This window comes from Dipodomys ordii, unplaced genomic scaffold (genome assembly GCF_000151885.1).
Source record: "Dipodomys ordii isolate 6190 unplaced genomic scaffold, Dord_2.0 Scaffold10, whole genome shotgun sequence".
In the NCBI taxonomy this organism is placed as follows: Eukaryota; Metazoa; Chordata; class Mammalia; order Rodentia; family Heteromyidae; genus Dipodomys; species Dipodomys ordii.
In genome coordinates, this window is record NW_012267226.1 from 10,454,917 (window position 1) to 10,480,195 (window position 25,279).

General features: G+C 41.1%; 1 protein-coding gene across 1 annotated transcript; it reads right to left on the reverse strand.

The window, feature by feature from the left end:
• Positions 1-987: 987 nt before the first annotated feature.
• Stt3a (STT3A, subunit of the oligosaccharyltransferase complex (catalytic)) lies at positions 988-22,860 on the reverse strand. The gene is made up of 13 exons (XM_013009783.1): positions 22,781-22,860; positions 19,676-19,802; positions 18,935-18,995; positions 14,117-14,238; positions 13,625-13,770; positions 11,290-11,380; positions 9,072-9,178; positions 8,704-8,868; positions 6,842-7,022; positions 5,286-5,441; positions 2,989-3,080; positions 1,475-1,630; positions 988-1,248 (listed from the first exon to the last, which is right to left on the reverse strand). Exons 2-13 carry the CDS (start codon positions 19,761-19,763, stop codon positions 1,006-1,008), a joined length of 1,608 nt encoding a protein of 535 aa, XP_012865237.1. The 5' UTR covers positions 19,764-19,802; positions 22,781-22,860; the 3' UTR covers positions 988-1,005.
• Positions 22,861-25,279: the final 2,419 nt, after the last annotated feature.

Genomic DNA, 25,279 nt, shown 5'->3' on the forward strand with positions numbered 1-25,279 from the left:
GGGCGCTGTCCCTCAGCTCTTCAGCTCAAGGCTAGCACTCTACCACTTGAGCCACAATGCCACTTCCGGCTTTTTTCTTTTTGCTTATGTGGTGCTGAGTAATCGAACCCAGGGCCTCAGGCATGCAAGGCAAGCGCTCTACCACTGAGCCATCTTCCCAGCCCCCTCATTTTATTGTTTTTGCCAGTCCTGGGGCTTGACCTTAGGGCCTGAGCTTACTGTCCCTGAGCTTATTTTGCTCAAAGCTACACTCTACCACTTGAGCAACAGCGCCATTTCTGGCCTTTATTGTTTATGTGGTACTGAGGAATATAACCCAGGGCTTCATGCATGCTAGGCTAGCACTCTACCACTAAATCATATTCCCAGCCTATATACTATTTATTTGTAACTTTTTCTTCTTTTTTCTTTTTTGGGGGGTCTGGTCATGGGGCCTGAATTGTGGACCTGGGCGCTGTTCCTCAGCTCTTCAGCTCAAGGCTAGCATTCTACCACTTGAGCCACAGTGCCACTTCCGGCTTTTTTCTTTTTGCTTATGTGGTGCTGAGTAATCGAACCCAGAGCCTCAGGCATGCAAGGCAAGCGCTCTACCACTGAGCCACCTTCCCAGCCCAACTTTTTCTTCTTTTATAACTGAGATGGTTTCAGATGAAAACGATCATTACCAATGCAAATGTCTAAATACTTACTTCAGTAAGAATTGCTATTGAAGAAATCTCAAAATTGAAAGCTGGTTCTTTAAGGCTTATTCAAAACTAAGTGCCTAAAAACCAATTTCTCAGACTAAGGGTGCAGGTAGAATAGTAGTATCTGCCTAGTGAATATTAAGGCACTGAGTTCAAAATCATAGTAACAAATTACATACACACACACACAGTACTACCAAATAATAAGTAAAATCTCAATTTTCTTACTACCAAATACTACACACAGTACTACCAAATAATAAGAAAATAAAATCTCAATTTTCTTACCCATCTGAAAACTACATGATTCACTAGCATATCAAATGCCTCTCTTTTCACTCCTACCCACAAACCCTCTACTCCCAAATTTCACCTCTGGAGTATTGTGACGAAGCCAGTAATACGCTTCTCGGAAGTCATCAAAAATGATCCTACTGCCATCCCCACCACGGGCAGACAGTACAATGGAGGGAGAAGAGTAGGCCTCACTGGTCACCCAGGTTGAATGGAAAGTGTAGGTGATGAGAAAGAAAGCCATGACCAGTATCATCCCACTTGCCACCTAAAAAAGGAAGAATTGTGCAGTAAACCACACTAAATTTATACAATATAGAAGAGTCAATACCACAAATTGAATGAAACACAGTCAGCCAGAGACTATATCAGTTAACACCAATAACCACCTATGACAGTGCTCTATTTTACAACCCCCACACTAAACATATATGCACACATGCTCACACATTCACACAGTTTCCAAAGCTTGTTAAGTGTTGCGTAGTTCTCACTTCATTCTTAATGGGGTAAGTAGAATCCTGTTGCTTCTTGCTCTTCTTGTCTGGGCGACTTATGTCCAGATTCTTCATATATGTGGAAAGTACCTGGGAGACTCCAATACCAGAAAGAATGCACATAACAGGTGCCAACACTAGCATTAAACGCACCTAAAAGAGACAATAATGATGATCACTGTTCAACAAATTACACATTTATCAATGGACTATGATGTCAAGTTAGTGTTTCAAACGTGATTTGTCTATGATGGTAGAAAATATTTAGTATGGCTATAACAGCATATATCTCTTAAAGTCTGTTGTGATCTAAATGTATACTTATATACATGTGTCCAGAATAATGATACAAAGTATTATTTCTTGGCCATGTGTGGTGGCACATGCCTGTAATCTTAGCACATGGGAGGCTGAAGCAGAAAGATGTGAAAACTGAGCTGAATGTATTTATATAGAGAGGCTGCCCTGGGGTATAAAGTGATACTGTCTCAAAATAAAGTTTATTAATATATGTATATGCATGTATGTGCACATGTACATATATATCATGTTTATATTTGTGGGAAGGAGGAATCGCTAGTGAGATAAAAAATTTTCATATGTGGTCCAAGCTAACCTTAAACTGGAGATCTCCTTACCTCTACCACCAAAATGCTGGGATTAGGGATTACAGGAGTATTCTAACCTACCTGACTATAATGTATTTCTTCTCTTTTGTTGGTCATGGGGCCTAAACTCTGGGCCTGGGTGCTGCCCCTCAGCAATTCATCTCAAGGCTAGCACTCTACCACATTGAGCCACAGCTTTTTCTGCTGATGTAGTACTGAGGAAGCAAACCTCATACACGCAAGGCAAGCACTCTACCACTGAGCCACCTTCCCAGTCCTATTTCTATGTGGCTTAGAATCAAAATAATATGACTATCAAAATAATAAGACTATCTTGCTGCATTATATAAAGTCCCTCCTCGCTTAACAATCTAGCAATCTACTCTTAGGCCTCCAACAAAAATATTAAAAATCACCTCTTCCTCTAGGAGTACTGGCAAGAACTAGATGTTGAACTCAAGAACCTAGTGCTTGCTAGGCAGGAAGTCATGGCACTGAAGCATGCCTTCAACCCCTTTTTCCTTAGGTTGACTTTAAGTTATGATTCTCACCAGGTACCAGTGGCTCACACCTATAATCCTAGTTACTCACAAGGCTGAGATTTTAAAATCACAGTACAAAGCCAGTCGGAGCAGAGCCTCTTAGCTCCAATTAACCAACAAAAAGCCAGAGGCTGAGGAATAGCTCAAGTGATAGAGCACCAGCCATCATCAAAAATATCAAAAGCATAAGCCCTGAGTTCAAGCCCCAGTATCAACACAGAAAACAGCAGCAAGCAGCTTTACAAATCTTAAGTACTCATGGGGAAATACCTATGTAATCATCCTTCTGGGCAGAAACAAATAAAAAAGCACCTCAGAGTAAGGGGTGGAAAGTTTTGCTAGGTCTGAGAACATTTCTCACCATTACAGCTGAAAAGTACATGCTGGTCACACCGTACATGATGATAAAAATCCGGGCATCAGACAAGTTGCTAAAGCAGTAATACAGGCCAACTACAAAAGAGGAAAGGAGAGTAAGCAGCAGAGCCCAGTAGACCCTTGTAACCTCAAAGGAGCCTCTTCTTTGTATGACTGGATGACTTCACATATTTAACTCAACAATTCCACATCAGGAAATTTATCCTAAAACAACAATCAAAGCAATGTGCAAAAATGCTTACTGCACTGTTCTTTATACTAAAACAACCTAAATGTCCAGCTAAGGAGCTCATTAATTATAACATGTTTTCAATTTAATATATTAACTAAAATATTGCTGCATGAGGTTACAAACTACTTGCATTCTTTATACATGTCTACAACAAAGAAAGATTGAATAATCTATCTTAAATATTCCTATAAAATATTAAATAACAGATAATTTTTTTTCTTTCTTTTTTTTTTTTGGTTGGTCATGGGCCTGGGCGCTGTCCCTCAGTTCTTCAGTTCAAGGCTAGTGCTCTACCACTTGAGCCATAGCGCCACTTCTGGTTTTCTGGTGGTCTACTGGAGATCAGAGTCTCACAGACTTTCCTGCCCAGGCTGGCTTTGAACTGTGATCCTCAGATCTCAGCCTCTTAAGTAGCTAGTATTACAAGCGTGAGCCACAGACACCCAGCTTGTTCTCTTTTTTTTTCTTTTTAACAGTGCTGAGGAATGAACTCAGCCATAATGCATGCTAGTCCAGCACTCTTACCATCAAGCTACAATCCCAGCCCTACTAAAATTCTGTTGTTTTTTTTGGGGGGGGGTCAGTCCTGGAGCTTGAACTCAGGGCCTGGGTACTGTCCCTGAGGTTCTTTTGCTCAAGACTAGCACCTTACCACTTGAGCCACAGTGCCACTTCCAGCTTTTTCTCAGTATGAGTAATTTTTTTCTGTGGTACTAAGGAATCAAACTCAGGGCTTCATGCATGCTAGGTGAGCATTCCACCACTAAGCCACATCATCCACTTACTTGTTTTACATGATTCAGGCATATACTTTTTTCCCCTGTGTGTAAAGAATTGTAATAAGGGGCTCGGAATGTGGCTTAGTGGTAGAGTGCTTCCCTAGCATGCATGAAGTCCTGGGTTCAATTCCTCAGTACCACATAAACAGAAAAAGCCAGAAGTAGTATTGTGGCTCAAGTGGTAGAGCACTAGCCTTGAGCAAAACAAGCTCAGGGACAGTGCCCAGGCTCTCAGTTCACACTGCACGACTGAGGGGGGGAAAAAAGTTAACAATGGCTAAAGATAGGTGGTGAAAATTTCTGTACCTTTTATCTTTTTCATTTTACTGAGCTTTTGTTATTTTCATAATATGCAATTACTTTCACAATAAAAATAAATCTTGCACGGGGCGCCGGTGGCTCATGCCTGTAATTTTAGCTACTCAAGAGGCTGAGCTCTGAGGATCACAGTTCAAGTCAGTCAAGGCAGGAAAGTCCGTGAGACTCTCATCTCCAATAAACCAGTCAGAAAACCAGAAGTGGTACTGTCGCTCAAGTGATAGAGTGCTAGCCTTGAGCTGAAGAGCTGAGGAACAGCACTCAAAATCCAAAACAAAATAAATAATTAAAATAAATCTACAAGTTATAAAAGAAAAATGTCGCTTACACTGGCAAATTCTAGGGTATTAGCTAGACTAATCAGAAGACAATGAAGAAGCTTCACTCTCAGCATGCCATTATGAAACTTCAATACTGCCAAAAGAAGAAATGGGGCAAAGGAGGGGAGTACAGCACAAGTACTTAAAAAAAAAAAAAAAAAAAAAAACTGGAATTTAAGGGCTAGAAATTTGGCTCAGTGGCAGAGTGCTTGCCTTGCACGCATAAGGCCCTGGGTTCGAGTCCTCAGCACCTCATAAGCAGAAAAAGCCCGAAGTGGCACTGTGGCTCAAGTGGTAGAGTGTTAGCCTTGAACTAAAGAACTGAGGGACAGCACCCAGACCCAGAGTTCAGGCCCCACGATCAACAAAATAAATAAATAAAAATAAATTTTAAAAAACTTACATTTTAACTTATAAACGTAAGTAAAGCGAAAATTGAAGTACTAAGATTGCTAGCATCTGTAACTTCAACTTCTATACTGCTTCAAACAAAAAAAAATATGCTTAGCCACCTTCTGTTCTGCACAGCAAGAGCAAGCAAACAAAAACAAGGATGACGGTAGTTGATATGTGTGGAATCAAAGGGTGACTCTTACATAGGAGGCCTCTTCAGAATGTAAGGGAAACAGACCTGGAAACATGAAGACAAGGAGCTGCAGATCAAAATAATAGGAGGACCAGGTTGTGGGCTGATGCTCAGACACAGAAGCAATGATGGGGATGTTGTTCTTAGCATAAGAAGGATCCAGCAGTGAGTAGAAACGCCCCGTCCAGGGAGATATTTTTCCTGGCAACCAAGAGACAATATATATTTCACACATATTTCCAATACAAGCATATTATCTTAACTAATCACAACAGTCCATTTTAGTAAGATTCCCAGAAATCAAAAGAACCCGTTTGCTTCAATAGCAGCAATTCTTAGATTCACTCCTTCCCTTTTAAACATGGGAGTACTTTTGTCAATAGCCAGAGAAGAACTGGAATGTATATACACTCAAAATAGAGGCCGAAAATTTTTCTGGAAGGGCTTTAGGCCTAATTTCATAAAATAAAGGCCAATTTTAGACATTAAGTGAAGTACATCCTCTAGACTTGCTCTAAATTAAGCAATACATCATTTCTACACAAAACCAGATTAACCTTTGAGAAGAGGAAGTAAGTAAAATGGAGAAGGAAAATGTGGCACCCAGGCCAAACTATAAACAACCATGATCTAGTTCCTCCAGAATTAAACCACTGCAGTGACATACTGTACAACAAGGAATTTAGGATTTCTATAATCCAGTATGTAGGAAAGGGAAAAAATAAAATTATCAAGGTGAGACAGACATTTCACTGGGTATGATTTAAGAACAGCTCTAATATACATTGTTATATTGAATTTAAATCCTGGGTTGACAAGCCAATTAAGTATATTTTTACAAGAAGGATTTCAGGGGCTGGGAAGATGGCTCAGTGGTAAAGCGCTTGCCTTCCATGCATGAGGCCCTGGGTTCGATTCCCCAGACCACATAAGAAAAAAAGCCAGAAGTGGCGCTATAGCTCAAGTGGTGGAGCGCTAGCCTTGAGCTGAAGAGCTGAAGGACAGTGCCCAGGCCCAGAGTTCAGGCCCCACGACCGGACCCCCCCACCAAAAAAAAAAGGATTTCAGCAATTGAAATAAAAAGAGAAATTGAAGGAAAACACAGAATTTCCTGTGGCCAGGATATATCTTGACTTGTTGAATTTATTTATTTTTATTTATTTTTTTTAATCTGTCGTGGGGCTTGAGCTCTGGGCCTGGATGCTGTCCCTCAGCTCTTCAGCTTAAGGCTAGCGCTCTACCACTTGAGCCAAAGCCTCACTTCCAGCCTTTTCTGTTCATGTGGTGCTGAGGACTTGAACCCAGGGCTTCATGCATGAAGGCAAGCACTCTACTACTGAGCCACCTTCCTGTCCCCCTTTTAGTTTTTAAATTAATAATAAGTTTTTTTATTGTGAAAATACCCTACAGAGGGGTTACAATTACACGAGCAAGGTAATGAGTACATTTCTTATCAAGCATTGTTGCCTCCTCCTTTGTTTCCCCTTACCATCCCTGCCCTCCCATCTCCCCCTCTTCGCCCCCCCCCACCCCCTTCTTGAATTTATTCTACATCAATATCCAGTTTGTATTTAATACTAAAAGCTGTGATCATTCTCTACCTGTCAGCATCAGGAGAGCTCCTACAGTCAGTAGGACAAAGCCTACCAAAGAGATAACACTCCTGAAAAGAACTTCAAATTGCTGTGGATTCAACTTGCTACGCAGGTAATCCACAAAAGCATGGATCTGACAGAGACCAAAGACTCCAAAGGCTGCCATGTGCTCTGATGAAAGGACAGGCTGTAGAGGGGAAAAAATGCATTATGTATGGCAACACTTCAAGAAATAAACTACAATGAGTCTATCTCAGACCTGAATTATCCTGATCTAGTTCACACCAAGATGCCACATGAGCTCTGAGCTCCTTCAGGACGAATACAGAATACCTAGAGTCCCCCCTAAAGCATATCATATGCCACCATAATCATTATATCTTTGCCTTTCGGTCAGGTTATTCATTAGCGTAGACTACAATTTCCACCAAAGTCCATACACTGAATTCTTATTACTGAAGCACAATCTGATAGACCATTCACTACTCCATGTGTCATAGCACTTTGGATCTCTTCCAGCACTTCAACCAGATATTCTCCATCTCCAGTGGGAATTGTCACTGGAACTGGGAGTGTTACAACAGGTTACTAAGGCCACTGCCCAGGTTTCTGACTGGGTAGCTCTGTGAAAGGGATCTACAATCTCTATTTCTAACAAGTTCCCAGACAATGCATGTCTGTAAACTACTTTGCAAACCACTATCCTATAAGAGAGGTTACAGACAGTTGTATATATTTTCTTTTCTTTTCTTTTTTTGTCAGTTGTGGGGCTTGAACTCTGGGCCTGGGCGCTGTCCCTCAACTCTTTAGCTCAAAGCTAGCACTTTACCACTTAAGCCACAGTGCCACTTCCAGTTTTCTGGTAGGTTATTGGAGATAAGAGTCTCACAGACTTTTCCTGCTCCATGACTGAACCATAATCCTCAGATCTCAGCCTCCTGAGTAGCTAGGATTATAGGTATGAGCCACTGGCACCCAGCTAAGACTAACTTCTTTAAGAACTATGAAATATTTTTACTCTTCACATTTCCCGGTGGTTAACAGCAATTACACACAAACAGCAAAGAAATAATTATATACAGTAGAATCTCTGAATATTCTTTCATTAGAATTTTTAAATGAGATATCAAACACACCATGATTCTGACTTAACAGTTGTCTGCTTAAAAGATTTGTGCTCTGATTCCTGAAGAACTTCCACAAGAGGCCCCACTAAGAAAATCAGGATTAGCCGGGCACTGGTGGCTCAAGTCTGTAATCCTAGCTACTCAGGAGGCTGAGATCTGAGGATCATGGTTCAAAGCCAGCCTGGGCAGTAAAATCCGTGAGACTCTTATCTCCAATAAAACACACAGAAAACTGGAAGTGGTGCTGTGGCTCAAGCGGTAGAGCGCTTGCCTTGAGCTGAAGAGAACAGGGACAGCACCCAGGCCCAGAGTTCAAGCCCCACGACCCACCATAAAAAAAAAGAAAAGAAAATCAGGATTAACTGTCATTAAATGGCATCCTTAGCATTGAAAAGGACTAGAAATTATAATAATTTTTGTAAAATATAATTTTGTTAAATTATCAACTCAGCTCAATAACAACTCCTGAGTAACAGGGACAAGAAGTGTGTGCCACCACATCCCACGAAAACATCCTCCCCATCCCTATAACCTTTTAGGTAAGAGGCATAAATTCAAACATCTTCAAGCAAATAATAACATGTCCCCGAAGCAGGTTTTAACAACCAATGATTCTATTGCTGTTTTTGTTGACATAAGCAGTCCAGGATCAAAGACTTGAGTCATTCTTCTAAACAGAATCTAAGATAAATTAAACTAGTCAGAGCAGAAACGGAAAACACTAGTCAGTCTAGGGCTCACCTGAAAACCCACAAAGGAGATCTGCATGGAAAGAATGGTGCCCAGGCAGTAAACAGTGCAGTAGGCCACATAGATACGATGGGAGAAACGGCCTGTTAGCATAAGCACCAGGACATGGAGAGGGATCAAGTTTATCAGGAACACATAACCTCCCCATGAAGAGACCTATGAGGGAAAGAAAAAAAAAATCATATATTATGCGTGTGTGTGTGTGTGTGTGTGTGTTTGTGTGTGTGTGTGTGTGTATATATATATATAATATTTAGTGGCAAATTAATTGCCTAACATACATGAGATCTTGGGCTCCAGGAAAAAAATTTTTAAAAGGACTTGGGGAAGGGAGGGAATGCACACACAAATATAGTTACCATGTAGAAATATGCAAGGGCACACTTGGCAGCCCAGTAGATGGAACCAGTCTTCACTGCCTTTATCCACATGTAATAGGTGAGTAGCATACAAAAGATGGCAATCCCTGCCAGGGAGAAAAAAAAAAAAACACCAAAAATTAAGAGACTATGCTGTATAATGGTTAATAACACTATTCTGGAACAGACTGCCTGGATATGTATCTCAGCTCTACTATCCAGTAAAAGTGTAATTTTACAACCCATTGTCTCAGTTTCCTGTGGAAGGTCTAACAGTACTGCTTCATAAAACCACTGCGGAGACAACTGTAATTAGTTTACATGAAGCAGTTAGAACACTACGTAGCATGCAGTAATAAGCATTCAGCCAGCCATGATCATTTCCAGGCATTAGATTTCCTGCTAAGTCCTATGTATATCACACACTATCGGGTACCATCTCACCTATAGATGTTAACAAAAGCTGGCCCATAGTCGCTGGTTGTTACTCTTCTTAAATAGTTACCTAGTGATGTTCCAAACCTAGGACCCACCTCAACTCAACCACTTCCAAAATGCCTTCCTTGATCAAAACTGCTCTCCTTATCCTGTATTTCCAAAGTACTCTGATGACAATTCTATCATGATAACACAGCAATAGCTGCCTTTTACTGGAGGAAGGGAAGGGTTGTTTGGGGGGGGGGGGGATTTCTTTGTTTTTACCAGGAAGTGGTAGGTGAATTGGGACATCTTTGTCCCATACTGGCCTTGAAATTATCGTCCTTCTGACTATCCTCCAAGATTCTGAGATTACAGATACACAACTTTGGAACTACCTTTATAAAGTCTACTTTTATATATATATACTTTATATATAATAGAATATATGCAATGTAAATTGTATTTACTAGCTATCCCTTCAACTTCTTAATTATGAACCAAAATAATTTTATTATCTATGGTATTTTTCTCAATAATATTCACAAATATACGTTGAACTGAAAATAAAGCATAGTGGCTTGGGGGAAAAGACTGGGAGGACCCAATTTCAAGGGAAACCCAGACAAAAATTTAGCCAGATCCCATCTCAACCAATTGGATATTAATTATAGAGCACACCTGTGGTCTCAGCTACACAGGAGTAGGGTAATAGGATATCAGGCCAAGGCCAGCCATATCAGTAATATAAACCTACCTACTTAAAATAACTAAACTTCAGGGTACACTGCACTTACAAACGGATTTGTTGACTGGCAATCCCTTTATATACTACTTAAAGATGATAAAAATTTAACTAAAAGAAAAAAAATAACTAAACTGCAGGTTAGCAGTGGCTCACATCTATGATCCTACCTACTCAGAAAGCTAAAATTTGACAATCACAGTTTTGAAGCCCGTCCAGACAGAAAAATCCTCAGGATTCTTATCTCCAATTAACAAGCAAAAAACACAGAACTGGAGATGTGGCTCAAATGGTACAGTACCACTAATCAGGAAAAAAAAGAGGACTCAAGAGTAGAGCACCTGTTTAGAAGTTCAAGGTTAAGATCAAGCCCCAGTACCACAAAATAAGTGAAATATAAAAATATCAATAAAAGTAATAACTTTAAAGGTATTTATATTCCTTATTTAGGAAATTTTTCTTTTATAGTTTTATATTTTGAGAGTAATAGTATTTATACTCAGTGCCTTGTGCTTGCTAATAAGGCACTCTACCATTTAAACTACACCCAAATCCCTTATATAGGAAAATAAAGCAAATGATGAGCCTTACTCATAACTCTAGAGATGAAATAAAAGCTTTTAAGGAAAGTTCTCACAGATAGGTACTAGAGCACTAGTGGCACTACTCAGAAGTCTGAGATCTGAGGATCACAGTTCAAAGCCAGCCCAGGCAGACAAATCTGGGAGATTCATCACCAATTATCCAGCAAAAGGTCAAAAGTGAAGTGTGGCTCAAGTGTCAGAGATCCAGCGTTCAGTGAAAAAGCTAAGAGCAAAGGCTCAAGTTCAAGTGTCATCCAGTATTAGCAAACACATAAAATTCTCACTACCTTTTTAGAAGAAATGACAGAAGGCGAACAGAAGTTCTCTGAGAACTTTTCCTGCCCATTTCTAGTCTACTCATCAGATACCATTTTTATTATTGCTAAGGATTATTATTATTGCCAGATACTACTGCACTTTATGAAGTTCTGTTAGATAATAAACAGATTTCCTTCAGCAATTAAAATCTTACCTTCATTATCATATGATCCAGCTACAGATCGAGAAATATAGCCAGGAACTACAGCAATCATGGCGGCAGCAAGAAGCCCAGCCCCTGCATCCTGTAAGAAAAGAGAAATACTAATGAGTTAACTCCAACACACTTCTCAAAGAACAGAATGAATACCTCCTAGCTCAATCTGTTTACTCCTAGTCTATTTAATAATGGGCCCAGAGGAAGTCCAACAACTTCCCAAGTAGATGCAAGAAATGCTCACAGAAAAAAATGCTGGAGCATGGCACTGGTGGCTCAGGCCTGTAATCCTAGCTACTGAGAAGACTGAGATCTGAGGATCACCCTTCAAAGCCAGCCCGGGCAGGAAAATCTGTGAAACTCTTATCTCCAAAAAACCACCAGTAAACCAAAAGTGGTGCTGTGGCTCAAGCAGTAGAGCACTTGCCTTGAGCTGAAGAGCACAGGGACAGCGCCCAAGCCCAGAGTTCAAGCCCCATGACAGACAAAAAAAAAAAAAAGCTGGAAATTTCACAATCGCGCTCCCATCATGACACTCGATCACTAAATTTAAACTGAGTACTCGCACACTTGAGACAGACTAATAATGTTGAACTTATGGGAATGGGGGTATATGCCCACAATCTTAGCAGGCTAATGCATAAACTCAAAGCCAAGCTGAACTACATCCTAAGATCCTATCTGAAACAAAGAGACACACAGATACAGAGATACATGCAGACAGACAGACAGACACATACACACACACACACACACAAACACAGCTGAAAATATCAGTTTGCCCCAGAATGGGTTGTCTGCAAAAATCCCCAGGCTTATCAGTCCTTCCCTTTAACACTAATGTACAGCACACAAACATCAGTCACCAGCAAAGCCTCTAAAAATGCAACATATCAAAGGAAGAAGGTAATTAGTATCTAAGTTAAAAAGCTAAAAAAGACAGCTGGGCATAGTAGCAAAAGCCTGTAATGGCAGTACTCAAGAGGCGAAGGTAGGAAGATTTTAAGTTCAAAAACATATATCCCTTGAGTTCAAGGGATATAAAGCAAGACTCTATTTCACTTGGACTGAATATGCTAAGAGCTTAAGTCATCTTTGAGCTCAGCAAAGAAACAAAATATAACCCAGACTTATTAGGTAGGCACTTGGTAGGCTGAGGCCAACCAGGGCTTTATGGCAAGTGACAGACCAACTAGGCTGCATAATGAGACTCTGCCCACTCTACCTCACATACACACACAAAGACTTGTCTACTGATAAGAGTTAAATTTAGGACAAGAGCAGCAAAAGGATAAAAAATTTTCCAAATTAAACAAATTTCCTAAACACTCCTACTAGTTGGTCTTGTCTCCTGTATTTCCCTAACACTATAGCCAAAGATCAAAATAGACTTCAGGAAACCAGGATCAGCAAAGCTGAAACCTGGGTGGGAAAAAGCATTGTCAAGTAGATTACACTAAGTGGCTTAGGAATTCTGAATAAATGTTTATAAAAAAATGAATAGAGGGGCTGGGAAGGTGGCTCAGTGGTAGAGCGCTTGCCTTGCATGCATGAGGCCCTGAGTTCGATTCCTCAGCACCACATAAGCAAAAAGAAAAAAGTCAGAAGTGGCGCTGTGGCTCAAGTGGTAGAGCGCTAGTCTTGAGCTGAAGAGCTGAGGGACAGCGCCCAGGCCCAGAGTTCCAAGAAAAAAAAAAAAAAAGAAGAGATAGCCAGCACCAGTGGCTCACACCTGTAATCCTAGCTATCCAGGAAGCTGAGATCTGAGGATCACGGTTCAAAGCCAGCTGGGGCAGGAAAGTCAGTAACACTCTTACGTCCAATTAACCACCAGAAAACCGGAAGTGGTGTTATGGCTCAAGTAGTAGAGCACTGGCCTTGAGCTGAAGAGCTGAGGGGCAGTGCCCAGGCCCAAAGTTCAAGCCTTATGACAAAAACAACAACAAAAAAACCCCCACATAATTGTGATTCTTTTCTGTAGAAATAACTAACCACTTTGGAAAGCTTCATACAGGGTTTTTCCCCTTTTACTTATATAGTGAGGGCTTCAAAATCTAAACCTCTTATTTTTAATTTTAAATGTTTTTTTCTTTATAAAGAAATTAACATTTTATTTCCAAATGCCTTTCATAAAGGAAAACAGTGGCTAATGATTAAAAAAAAAAAAAAGCATACCTTCTAAGTGGAGAATGCAGAATTAATTCAGCCCAATAGGTGCTGTCATTAGCCTGTCTCCCTGCCCTTCTAAGCTTCTCAGTCCCCCATCCTCCAGCATCTACTAGCAAAGTTCAATGACACATTCCCAAGCTTCTTGTCACCCCAAAGACTTCACCTTGAGTTCTTTGGTAAGGTGGTATGTGACAATGGTGGTAAAGGAGGAGAAAAGAGGAGCCAGGAACACACACACATTCCGGATGTCAATAGTGATGTGGAAAAAATGGAGCACATGGTAGATTGCAGCAGACGTGATCATTAGGCCTACAATAGGAAGAAGAAAGGCATTAGATTGTCCCAGTAAGATGAAGAACTTGAGATAAAGGGCCAATCCAAATATTGATAAGAGTGACTACAAGGTCTTGACAAATGACCAGAAAAATACTAACACAACAAATGTAGTCAGTAGTCTTCTAATCATCTCTCCTGCAAATTTAATCGTAAGTCCAGAATACATGAAAAACCACCCACTCTCCAGTCCATAACATATTCTTTGGAAATCTATAATCAGGATAAAATTACTAGTGTTACAAAATGAAACTATTAAAAATAAACTAGTCTGTATCATTTAAATACTATATTTACTTTTTCTTAATCTTTTTCTCCTCACCTGGATATATTGTTCCTCCAATAATTCGTCCCAATGGATACCAGGCCCTGTCATCAAACCAGTTATGGAATTTGTAAAACCCCTCCTCAGCCAGGAACCGAGTAGTCCGGTAATTAAAATACCTAGAGGAAGAAAAAAAGAAACTGTCTCCTCTTCTTCCTATTTACTTTTACTAATGTGTAGAGAATATTGCTCCTCATTGAGAAACTTACCATTACTTGAATAAAAGTACATTTGGCACCAAAAATTATCTCTTTGGTTAGGACATTAACATTAATCTCCTACTTATTTCTACTTTGTGTCTGTCTCAATGAACACATTGTTCTTCTCATAAGGAAGTGAGCAACATCTTAATATTGCCAGAAAGCATTTAAGTATAATATTTGACCAGGCTGGGATGTGGCAGGAAAAAGAACCAATAAAAAAAATTCAAAGAATCAAAAGATAAGACACTGAAATGTAGACTCTAGTGGATTTTGGATCTCTTCAAGTGACAGAAACACATTCTTTTTTAAATTCTGTACTACATACAAGAACACATGGATTACACTAAGTACTGAACATCTTCACAATACTGGTATAAAACCATATGCAGAATGGAAAAAATTTCAACCCACACTGTAACAAAAACTTAGTGAGTCTTAAAACTTTTAACAAGGCCTGCTCCTATTATTTCAAATAATCCACCTACATTGTAGCATAAAATTATAGATTACACAAAAAATACTTGACATGAAATGCTTAGAGCTATTGTTCTAGATATAAGCAATATAAGTCCTTTTTGGTTTCTCATTTAAAAAGAAATGGGGTGTGGAGGGGTGGGGTCAGAGGCAAAAATAAAGCATTAAATAAATGGGTGTCAAACTACGATGGTTTAATCAACTCAGCTATTCATAACTAACCATCCTCCCTGCCTGCCTCCCTAACCCTATTTTCTCCTTGGTCAGTCAAGTTTTGGTAGCCTAAGTAAAGAGAAGCAGCAGATGGCAGCAATCTCAACTCATCACAGATGAGTGTTATTTTGAGAACTGTCAGAGAGACAGAAGGAATGAGGAAAAAGGGCAATCAACATGTGAAAGAATGTGTCCTACCAGTACAAGGCACAGTGAGAGAAACAAAGGAAGGTCTGACTGGGTTTATGCTTTGGGGCCCATTTCCTATTCTGCAAAAGGAAGACAAGTCACATAATCTCTATGGTCCCTTCCAGATCTATGATTACACAACAGATACCTTTGGTTTTGCTAACCATTCATCTCAGTATTTCTCTATCTAAAGTCTAAGAAAGAATTCCTAAAGAGTCTGATCAAAAATAAAAGGGGGGGGGAGGTTGGGATTGTGGATCAAATGGTAGTGCACTTGCCACAGTATGCATGAAGCCATTGGTTCAATGAAAAAGGGAAGAAGAGATATAGATAAGCAAAGGAGAGACAGAATGGTAAGAAAGCAGAAAAGAAGTAGGGAAGAGAAAGGAAAGGAGAGAAAGGGAGGAAAGGAAGAAGGGAGGGAAGAAAAGAATTTGTGTAATACCTCAAAATCCTTTAAAATATGTACGTAAGGAAGTGGCCCTGTGGCTTAAGTGGTACAGCACTCGCCTTGAGCTGAAGAGCTGAGGGACAGCGCCCAGGGCCAGAGTTCAAGCCCCATGACCAAAAAAAAAAAAAAAAAAAGAATAACTTAAAATATGTTCATAAAGCCAAGCATTAGTGGCTCATGCCTATAATCATAGCTATTCAGGAGGCTGAGATCTGAAGATCACTGTTTGAAGCCAGAACAAGCAGCAAAGTCTGTGAGACTCATTATCTCTAATAAACCACTCAGAAAAAGCTAGAAGTGGTGCTGTAGCTCAAGTGGTAGATGGCTAGCCTTGAGGAAAAGAATCTCAGTAACAGTAACATCACCTAAACCCTGAGTTCAAGCCCAAGACCTGTATGCGTGCACAGATGCACACATATCTACATAGCAATACATTAACATATTAGTTGCTTATCTTAAACTTTTCAGCAAATGCTCTACAAATATACAGGTTTTTTTGTTTGTACTACTGGGATTTGAACTTAGAACCTCACACTTGCTAGCTAGGCAAGCACTTTAATACTTGAGCCACACATCCACCCAACTATGCTTTTTTAAAATAGCTAACTGTAACCCCTCCATAAATCACCTTTATAATAAAAAATTTAAGCTAAATAAACCTTTTATATTTCTAAGTGCAAATGTACAAAATCAAATAGGCTACTTTTGTAGTAAATAGGCTAGATGCAGTGGCTCACACCTGTAATCCCAGCTATTGTGGAGACAGAGATTGGGAGGATCATATTCAAAATCAGCTGAGACATAGTTACAAGACTCCAACACAACAACAACAAAATGCTACATGATTCAAGCCTGTTACCTCAGCTACCCGGGAGAAATACATAGGAAGACCTAGGTCCAGGCCAACCAGACAAAAGAAATGCAAGACCCTATGTGAAAAAGTAAGCATAAAGAGTCATAGTCATAGCTCAAGTGTTAGAATGCCTGCCTAGCAAGAACAAACCCTTAAATTCAAACTATAGGACGATCAAAAACAAAAAAAAGACATAGAATAATAATCTGATTCTGGGAAAGGAGGAGTGATAACTTGAGACTGATTGAGTAGAACACATTGTATTTATGACTAGAAATGTCAAAATGAAATTCTATCATCATCCTCCTATAACTTATATATACCTGTAATATATGCCTGTAATCCTAGCTACTCAGGAGGCTGAGATCTGAGGATTGCAGTTCAAAGCCAGCCCAGGCAGAAAAAGTCTGTGAGACTCTTATCTCCAATAAACCACCATAAAAAAAACAGAAGTGGTGCTGTGGCTCCAGTGGTAGAGCTCTGGCCTTGAGCTGAAGAGCTGATGGACAGCGCCCAGGCCCAGAGTTCAAGCCCTATGACCCGTAAAGACAAAAACAAAAACAAAAACACCTCCTCAAACTCTTCCTAAGCCTCAACTTTAGGCAATATAATATAGCAAAATCAGCCCTGAAGTTAAGACAACATTATGTTCCAATCTTGGAATGTATATAACAACTCCTGAATCTCTTCATTAGCAAAAAGAGGTAACAGTAAATACATCTCACACAGTTGCTGCAAGGATTTAGAAGTCATCTGTAAAACAGTGCTTGGAACAAACTGAATGCTTAGTAAATGTTAGTTATTAATACTGAGGGTCTGTATCATTTTTAATCTAATAAAATCCTTAACCAAACTAGTTTTTTTTTTCCCTTATTTATAACAAGGTTTCACTACTTAGCCATAGTTAATCTCCACAATCCTCCTGACTCCAATTCTGCAATGCTGGTAGTACAGGAGCATACTACCACACCCAGCTCTCTTAGTTTTAGTATTTCACACCACCTTAGGATTTAATAAGCTAAATTTCTATTAAATAAATGATTAAATCAAATTTTTTAAAGTCCTAATCTCTAGTTCATGACACTGTAATTCCCTTTAGAGCCCTAAATATACTCCTTTTTCCCTCAATCTGCAACATTACTCTTGACCAAAGAGAAGCCAGACTTCTCTTAGTCTAGCCAGAATTTAAGTGATAGGCAGGCATAACAACAATATTCATCACATCTTCTGAGTTCACAGGACTCATCTGTTCAATTCTACCAAAGAGGATATCATCATCTCCTTTGGAAATCTCAAAGGGCTTTCATAATGTACTGAAAAGACATTATCACTGAGAATTGACTGGAAATTGCATCTGAAACCCATGAACTTGAATAACTCCCAAAGGAAAATACAGCAAATCCTTGGTACCCAGGGGCATCCAGTTCCAAGGAGACTGCTACTAAGGTAAGAACTTTGAATGCTCAGGCTATGTAGAATTCAATACTGTACTACAGATGTTTGATTCCTTTTTCCTATACCACTACCCAACTTCAACTTCCACTGAAATCATTCAGCCTTTCAGCAAACCTAAAACATTCACTTTGTCTCGTAAAACACATTATGTGCTTGGCTCGGGAAGATTATCCTAACTTTCACCTTGATTTTTAGGAAGCAGTTTATTTGGGGAAGGTATAGTTTCACAAAATTAAGGACAAAGAACACTCAGCAGAAGACATACAATTTAAAATTGATAACAGAACTAAGAGTTTGTTTACATCAACTGAGTTTTAAAAAATATTCTTGAGAAACTATTTTTTCTTATGGAATTGTTAACTCATTTGAACAACTACTTTAATAATAGTAATAATAATTTTTTTAAACAAAGCCAGGCACTGGTGGCTCATGCCTGTAATCCTAACTACTGAGGAGGCACAGTTCGAAGCCAGTTTAGGGAAGAAAAGTCCATGAGTCTCCTATCCTCATTAACCACAAAATACCAGAAGTGGAGCTTCCAGCTCAAGTGGTAAAGCACTAACCCTGAGCAAAAGACCTCCAGGACGGTCTCCATACCCTGAGTTCAAGCCCCATACCAGCACACACATGCAATAGCAAAAAAAATAGCAAAGCTTTTTTTTTTTTTTTTTGGGGGGGGGTCGGGTCGTGGGGCCTGAACTCTGGGCCTGGGCGCTGTCCCTCAGCTCTTCAGCTCAAGGCTAGTGCTCTACCATTTGAGCCACAGCACCACTTCCAGCTTTTTTCTTTTTGCTTAGGTGGTGCTGAAGAATCGAACCCAGGGCCTCATGCATGCAAGGCAAGCGCTCTACCACTGAGCCACCTTCCCAGCCCCATAGCAAAGCTTTTTTTAAAACTGCATTTGCTCAAAGACACATGAAATAAATCCAGAAATAAGGTGAGCTTACTCTAATACTAGTTCAAGCAAAGATACTCACGGATCAAACTCATGGATAACACTTTCAAATCTCAGGACAGCAAAGAGACGAGTGGAGAAAGCTACAAAAACCAGAGAACAAATATTTTAGTGATAATGTGCCATGAAAGAAGAAGAAGAACAGTAAATAGCCTTATAGAGAAAATGAATTCTCCAACACAGGGATCTAGGAAATACTGAATAAAATCTTTATCTAGCTCCCTAACATACTGGAAACAAAGTCACACTCTGGCATCTATATTTCCAACTAAACAGCACATACACAGAACTATATTTACTTACATTTACTTACACTATATTGAGCTTAGATTATCTTTTACATAGATGGACCATATACAAATTAACCATACTCTCAGACCAAACTAAAAGGCATGTCAAACTCATGAAGAGCTAGAAAATCTAAAAACAAAACAAAAAAATAGCAAATTCTCAAGAGATTTTCAAAAATACTAAGGTTAAAAAAAAAGTCACTGAGATAAGTACTAAGTTTATAAAATTTAGTATCCAATGGTCCTCATTTCTCTTTTGGCCCTATGAGGAAAACAGAACTGGTATGGTACACTTCCCATTTTCTGACCAGCCTTGATTTTTACATGCTTTTGTGTCTTTTATTTTGCTTTCACAAAACTACAGTGAAGAATAGCAACCTGCCAAAACAAGGCATTTTAAGAAAAGCATTTTCAATTCTTTTCAAGGTTTTTTCTTTCCTTCCCCAGAGGAAGAGGTCCATGTGAATACTCACATAACACAGCAGCCATCGACAGAATGAGAAGTTTTAGAAGTGTGTCCTGCTTCTCATAGGACAACCGTAAAAATCCAAGTTTAGTCATCTTGACATCAACGGGTTGCACCAGATAATACTTAAATAACTAAAACACAAAAGTCAAGACCATATGTTATTGAATACCCTCAATTTACTTAACTTCAATCTTTCTTTTTCTTTATTCTTTTTTTTTTTGTCAGTCGTGGGGCTTGAACTCTGGGCTTGGGCACTGTCCCTCAGCTCTTCAGCTCAAGGCAAGCACTCTACCACTGGAGCCACAGTGCCACTTCCAGTTTTCTAGTGGTTTTGTGGAGATAGGAGTCTCACGGACTTCCATGCCCGGGCTGGCTTTGAACCGTGATCCTCAGATCTCAGCCTCCTGAGTAGCTAGGATTACAGGCCTAAGCCACCGGTGCCTGGCAACTTCAATCTTTTATGATGAGAAAGAATCTTAATATACATGAGTTAATGAAAACACTAGGGTAATACCAAGACCCAAGCTTTGCCTGAGGTAAAGCAAGGAAGCAGACAATCATGTCTACAAGGTAGATCTAAAACAGCATAACCAAAGTTAATACCAAACTGGTTACCATGATGTAACCCAGTACCTGGGAGACTAATGCAGGAGGATTACAAATTCTAGGTCAGCCTGGTCATCTTGGTAAGACCATGACTCAAAATAGAAATTTTACAAAGGGGCTGAAGAAGTCAAGATGCCAGTGGCTCAGGAGGCTGAGAAATGAAGAAACAGGTACAAAAGCCAGCCCAGGCAGACAAATCCAAGACACTTTAATACAATTAACCAGCAAAAAGCTGAAATTGGAGGTGTGGTTCAAGCATGGAGCTCTAGCAAAAAGAAAAGAAGCAAAGTGAGAGTTCAAGGCCATGAGTTCAAGCCTTAGTACTGGCACAAAACAGGGGACATGGCAATAGAGCTTAGCAGTAAAGCACTTGTTTAGTATACAAGAAGCATTTAGTTCCACCTCCCAGTACCACATTTTAAAAAACAAAATTTTTAATTCTATTTCCCATTCATTCCTTCACAACTAAGTACAAAAACAACCAGCAAATTATTGTACAATAGGAATAAAGCAGAAACATAAAAGCAAAAAAACATGGTGGAGGGAAGACATGCAAAAATCAGTAAGATGGCAAACAACAACAAAAAAAATGTTAATGAAATGAAGAAAGAAAGAGCTTGGAGAAATCCAAGAATGTATAAAAACAAGTAGGGAATGAACATTAAGTACAGAAGTGAAAATAGAAAGAGGAAAAATAGAAATCATGACTGCATCCGCATAATTTCCAGCTCTAAACTGAAGTTTCAACTGACTGCCTATAAGCTTCTTTCTGTTCCAAATTCCAACGGAGATTTTATGAAGTAAACTGCATGAGCAATCACCAATTCAGGTGCAATGGAGCACTCATGAAGAAAGATTCAGAGACCACTGTACTTTGAATGCCATAATTCACACTATAACTACTGCTCAGATCTATTGCCCTTTCAAGCAGATTTCAGGGCATCCCATCTTCATAATGAACCCTGCTGACTTAAATGATTCCATGACACAGAGACAGTTCACAGCACCAGATGATAATCTAAAGGGAAAAGAAAATGTTTCCTACTGAAGAAGAAAAAAGGTCAGAGGAAAAAAACTGGATTAAAATGTCCAGGGAAGCAGTTTGTGCACTGTTCTGAATGGGGTTCATTTGATGAATAGTTGCATGTACCAATTTACCACAGCAGCTGTTGGTGAAAGAGGAAGGAATAAAAAAATAAAAAAAAGTTATGTTAAAATTACTCAAAACTATACAGAAGCAAATTAAAAGAGCCAGTTATCTACTTTTATTGAAAAGAGGGGGGAAAAAGTCACACTGAACTAGGTGGAAGGGTTGAAGCATCATATATTCCTCACACCAACACCACAAAGTCTAACTGGCCCAGAAGGACCTTTTTAGATGTGTGTGTCTAATTACAATCCCAAAGGGAAGCCTATCTTGCATTTAAGACCTGAGAAGCCAAGAAGCCAGTCCTGTCTCAGGTTTGCAGCTCTTTTTTCTAGAATGACTGAAACGGAAACAAATCTAACACCACTGAGTTTGATATAATCCACACCACACTTGAAGAGTAAGTAGAGAAAATACGTGGGAGGGATCTCGACTTGAAACCTGAGTAAAGGAGGTGGTAATATAATCTGATTGAGTTTTGGGGTCTCGGGTCGTTTTCTCACGTCTCCAAGGCAAAGAAGGGCAAAGACCATTTTCTTTAAAACACCAGCATCAAGTCGATGCTTGCACCTGTAAATCCTAGCTACTCACAAGGCTGAGATCCCAGGACCCAGGTTCAAAGCCTGTTAGGATCCAGTGAGACCTTTTATCCCTACTCAACCACCAAGAAACGGGAAGTGAAGTTGTGGCTCGAGTGGGAGAGCGTCAGCCTTGAATGAAGAAGCTCAGAGACAGAGCCAGTACCTGCACACACACACACACAGGACCGGAGTTCAAACCCCAGTACCTGCACACACACACACACACACACACACACACAACCCCAGTACCTGCGCACACACACACACACACGAAAAAAAAAGAAGTTCAGCATCTGCTTTTCCGTATCAGCTGTGCCCTGTCCCCCTGGCTAGCTCTGGCTTCCGAGGCCGCCCAGTTCTCCCACATTATTTTCACCCGGTTCCACTGGGCTCCCCCACCCCACTACTTCGGCTCCCGCCTCAGGTCCCGCCCCAGGGCTTACCACTCGGACCCCACCCGCCGCGGGACCTCCCCCTCCAACCCGACCTCGGCATCCGACGTGGCTTCCCCTCCGAACTGGTCCCGGGCCCCCTTCGACCCCACGCCCCGTCCCCACGCCGCTCCCTGCACCGCTCCGCCGACCCTCCCAGCCTGCCTTCCATTCCGGGGGGGGGGGGTCCCCACACCACACCCCACGCCCCCCTCCAGGGCAAAGCCCCAAGCTCTGCTCCCCACCCCCTCTCAGAACCTGCTTCCTGCACTTCGTTCACACCCGCTACACGCATGAACTGCACCCGGCGCTAATTCTCAAGTTTTACCCTACGGCCTTCTCACCTGGCCGCGGTTCCTTCAGAATCCGCTGCTCTCGCTTGGCCATCCGTTCAGATGGCGCACCCAACCCTGGCAACGGCCGGGTCCCACCTCCCAGGTCGCTTCACATTGGTTGACTCTGAGCCAAGACGACGTCTCCGGAGGGCGATAGGATTACAGTGCTGTCTGTCAAGTCGGGAGGCGTGGACCCAGCCGCGCTCCCACTTCTTAATTGGGCGATACAGCTATCACTAAAGAGTTAGAAGCGGGACTTAGAGCTCTCACCGAGCTGTCATAGGTGGGTGCATGAGAGTGAAGAGCGCGGAAAGAACGTGCTGAGAGGAGTTCGGTTGAGCGCTGAGGAGTGACGTGTCCGTCTGCGGACCGGAAGGAGACGCGTGGGGAGGCGGGGCCAGTTTGCCCTAGACACGTGACCAGAAGCGGAACTTACTCGGAGAAACTGACCAACGTCCAAATCCGTAACTGCGGGTACTGGAGACTGCTGGTGGGCCAGTTTTTAAGGTACACGGACCTGATAAAAGCTTAAAGGGGAGGAGGAAAGGGTGCCCTGCCTGTTCTCAGTGAGAACCCATACACTTCCTAGTCCCAGTTTGCTCAGGATTTGCCTAACTTGCTCAAGAAAAGCCTTAAAATCAAACAAAAACGTATGCTCCGATAATTGCTATAAAGCGATCCCTAGCAAATTTCACGAGGCATTTGCCTTAAGTAATCCGTGGCTCTGAGGAAGCGTGCCTAGGCCTCAAAGGGTTGTTAGGGGCGTGCTGGAAGAACCGGCACTGCATGGCTGGACACCCAGCAGTGGACCAAGGGGCTGCCCCGCCCTGCTCTGCCAGAGCTGAGCGGCCGGGAGCTCACGCCTGACATCCTAGCTACGCATAGGTTGAGAGCTGACAAAGGTTCAAAGCCAGTCCGGGCAGGAAAGCCTGAGACTCTTTTCTGGCTCATGCCTGTAATCCCCAGCTACTTGGAAGGCTGAGGCAAGAAAACAAGTCGGAGACTAGCTTGACAACTTACTTAAACCTTGTCACAAAACATAAAAGGGCTGGGTTGTATCTCAATAGCAGAGCACTTGAATAGCAAGCTCATGAGACCCAGTACGGGGGTGTGGGGGTGGGGGAGCGGGAGGGTGTTAATATGTGGCTAATTAGATAACTAGTATCCATCCTTTCTAAAACTTGGAAAAGTGAGTTCAAATAAAGCATTTGCTCTTCAGTTCCAAGCTGAAGAAATACTGAGATCTTTTTCAACTCATCCCCATAACTAGCAGGAAATAGTTCTCTATGGTACCGGTACCATCAAAAGACTAGAGCCGGGCGCTGGTGGCTCACGCCTGTAATCCTAGCTACTCAGGAGGCTGAGATCTGAGGATCACGGTTCAAAGCCAGCCCGGGCAGGAAAGACCGTGAGACTCCTATCTCCAATAAACCACCAGAAAACCGGAAGTGGCGCGGTAGCTTAAGTGGTAGAGCGCTCGCTTTGAGCTGAAGAGCTGAGGGACAGCGCCCAGGCCCAGAGTTCAAGCCCCACGACCGACCAAAAAAAAAAAAAAAAACACAAAAGACTAGAGGCACTGGGATATGGTGGCACTCATAATGGAGGCTAACCAGCAAGACCCTGTCTCAACCAAAAAAAAAAGCAAAAACCCTCAAAAGACTAATTGTCATGCAGCATTTAGAAATGCTGGTAGTAAAACATTTTTTACAGTTTTTCTTTTAGTGGTACTAGAGTTTGAATTCTGCTCCATACTCCCGCTGCTTTGCTGTTCAGCTGATGCTCTACCAGTGGAGTGTGCTATTTTGCTGGCTATTTTGGAGGGAATGTCCCAGACTTCTCAGCTCATGTGGCCTTAAACCTTGATCACCTGATTTCAGCCTCCTGAGTAGCCAGGATTATAGATAGATATGAACCACTACCACCTGACTCAGTCTTTTACAATTTTTTGTACAGTTTTAAACAGGGCTTATTTTCAAGGTATCCATGTGTGTGTCTGTGTCAGTAGTGAGACTTGAACTCAGAATCTTAAAAGGCTGGTGCTCTACCATTTGAGCCACATCTCCACATCTGGCTTTTTTGCTGGTTAGTTGGAGATAGTCTCTTGTATTTGAGTGGCCAATGTCTTCAAACCTCAATCCTCAGCTGTCACCTAGCAATACAAGTGTGAGCCACCCTCCCACCCCCAGCTCCAAGATGCCCACTATTAAAAATCTCCCCTAGCTGGGCATGGTGATTCACATGTGTAATCTTAGCACACAGGAGGTGGAGGCTTGGAGAGTATAAATTCAAGGGCAGTCTAGGCAACATAGGTAGTTCTAGGGAAGCCTGAGCTATGAGATCCTGGCTTAAAAACTAAATATAAATCCTCCTATCATCCACATAAACACTTCAAATTTAGATGAAAGTTACTAGCAATAATTTTGAATTCCTATTTTGTTTTAGGAATAGGAAATAGAACAGTAAACCTGCTAAAACTGTTTATTGTTTTGGGAAGGAAGGAAGAAGTGG

What these genes read in the sequence shown, in the direction of transcription:
- Stt3a (XM_013009783.1), bottom strand. Translation starts at nt 19,763, where the DNA reads ATGACTAAACTTGGATTTTTACGGTTGTCCTATGAGAAGCAGGACACA. An exon ending in AGCTCTCCTGATGCTGACAG is followed by an intron (nt 5,442 to 6,841) that starts GTAGAGAATGAT and finishes CTTGGTTGCCAG; the next exon opens with GAAAAATATCTCCCTGGACG. An exon ending in CTTACCCCATTAAGAATGAA is followed by an intron (nt 1,249 to 1,474) that starts GTGAGAACTACG and finishes TTCCTTTTTTAG; the next exon opens with GTGGCAAGTGGGATGATACT.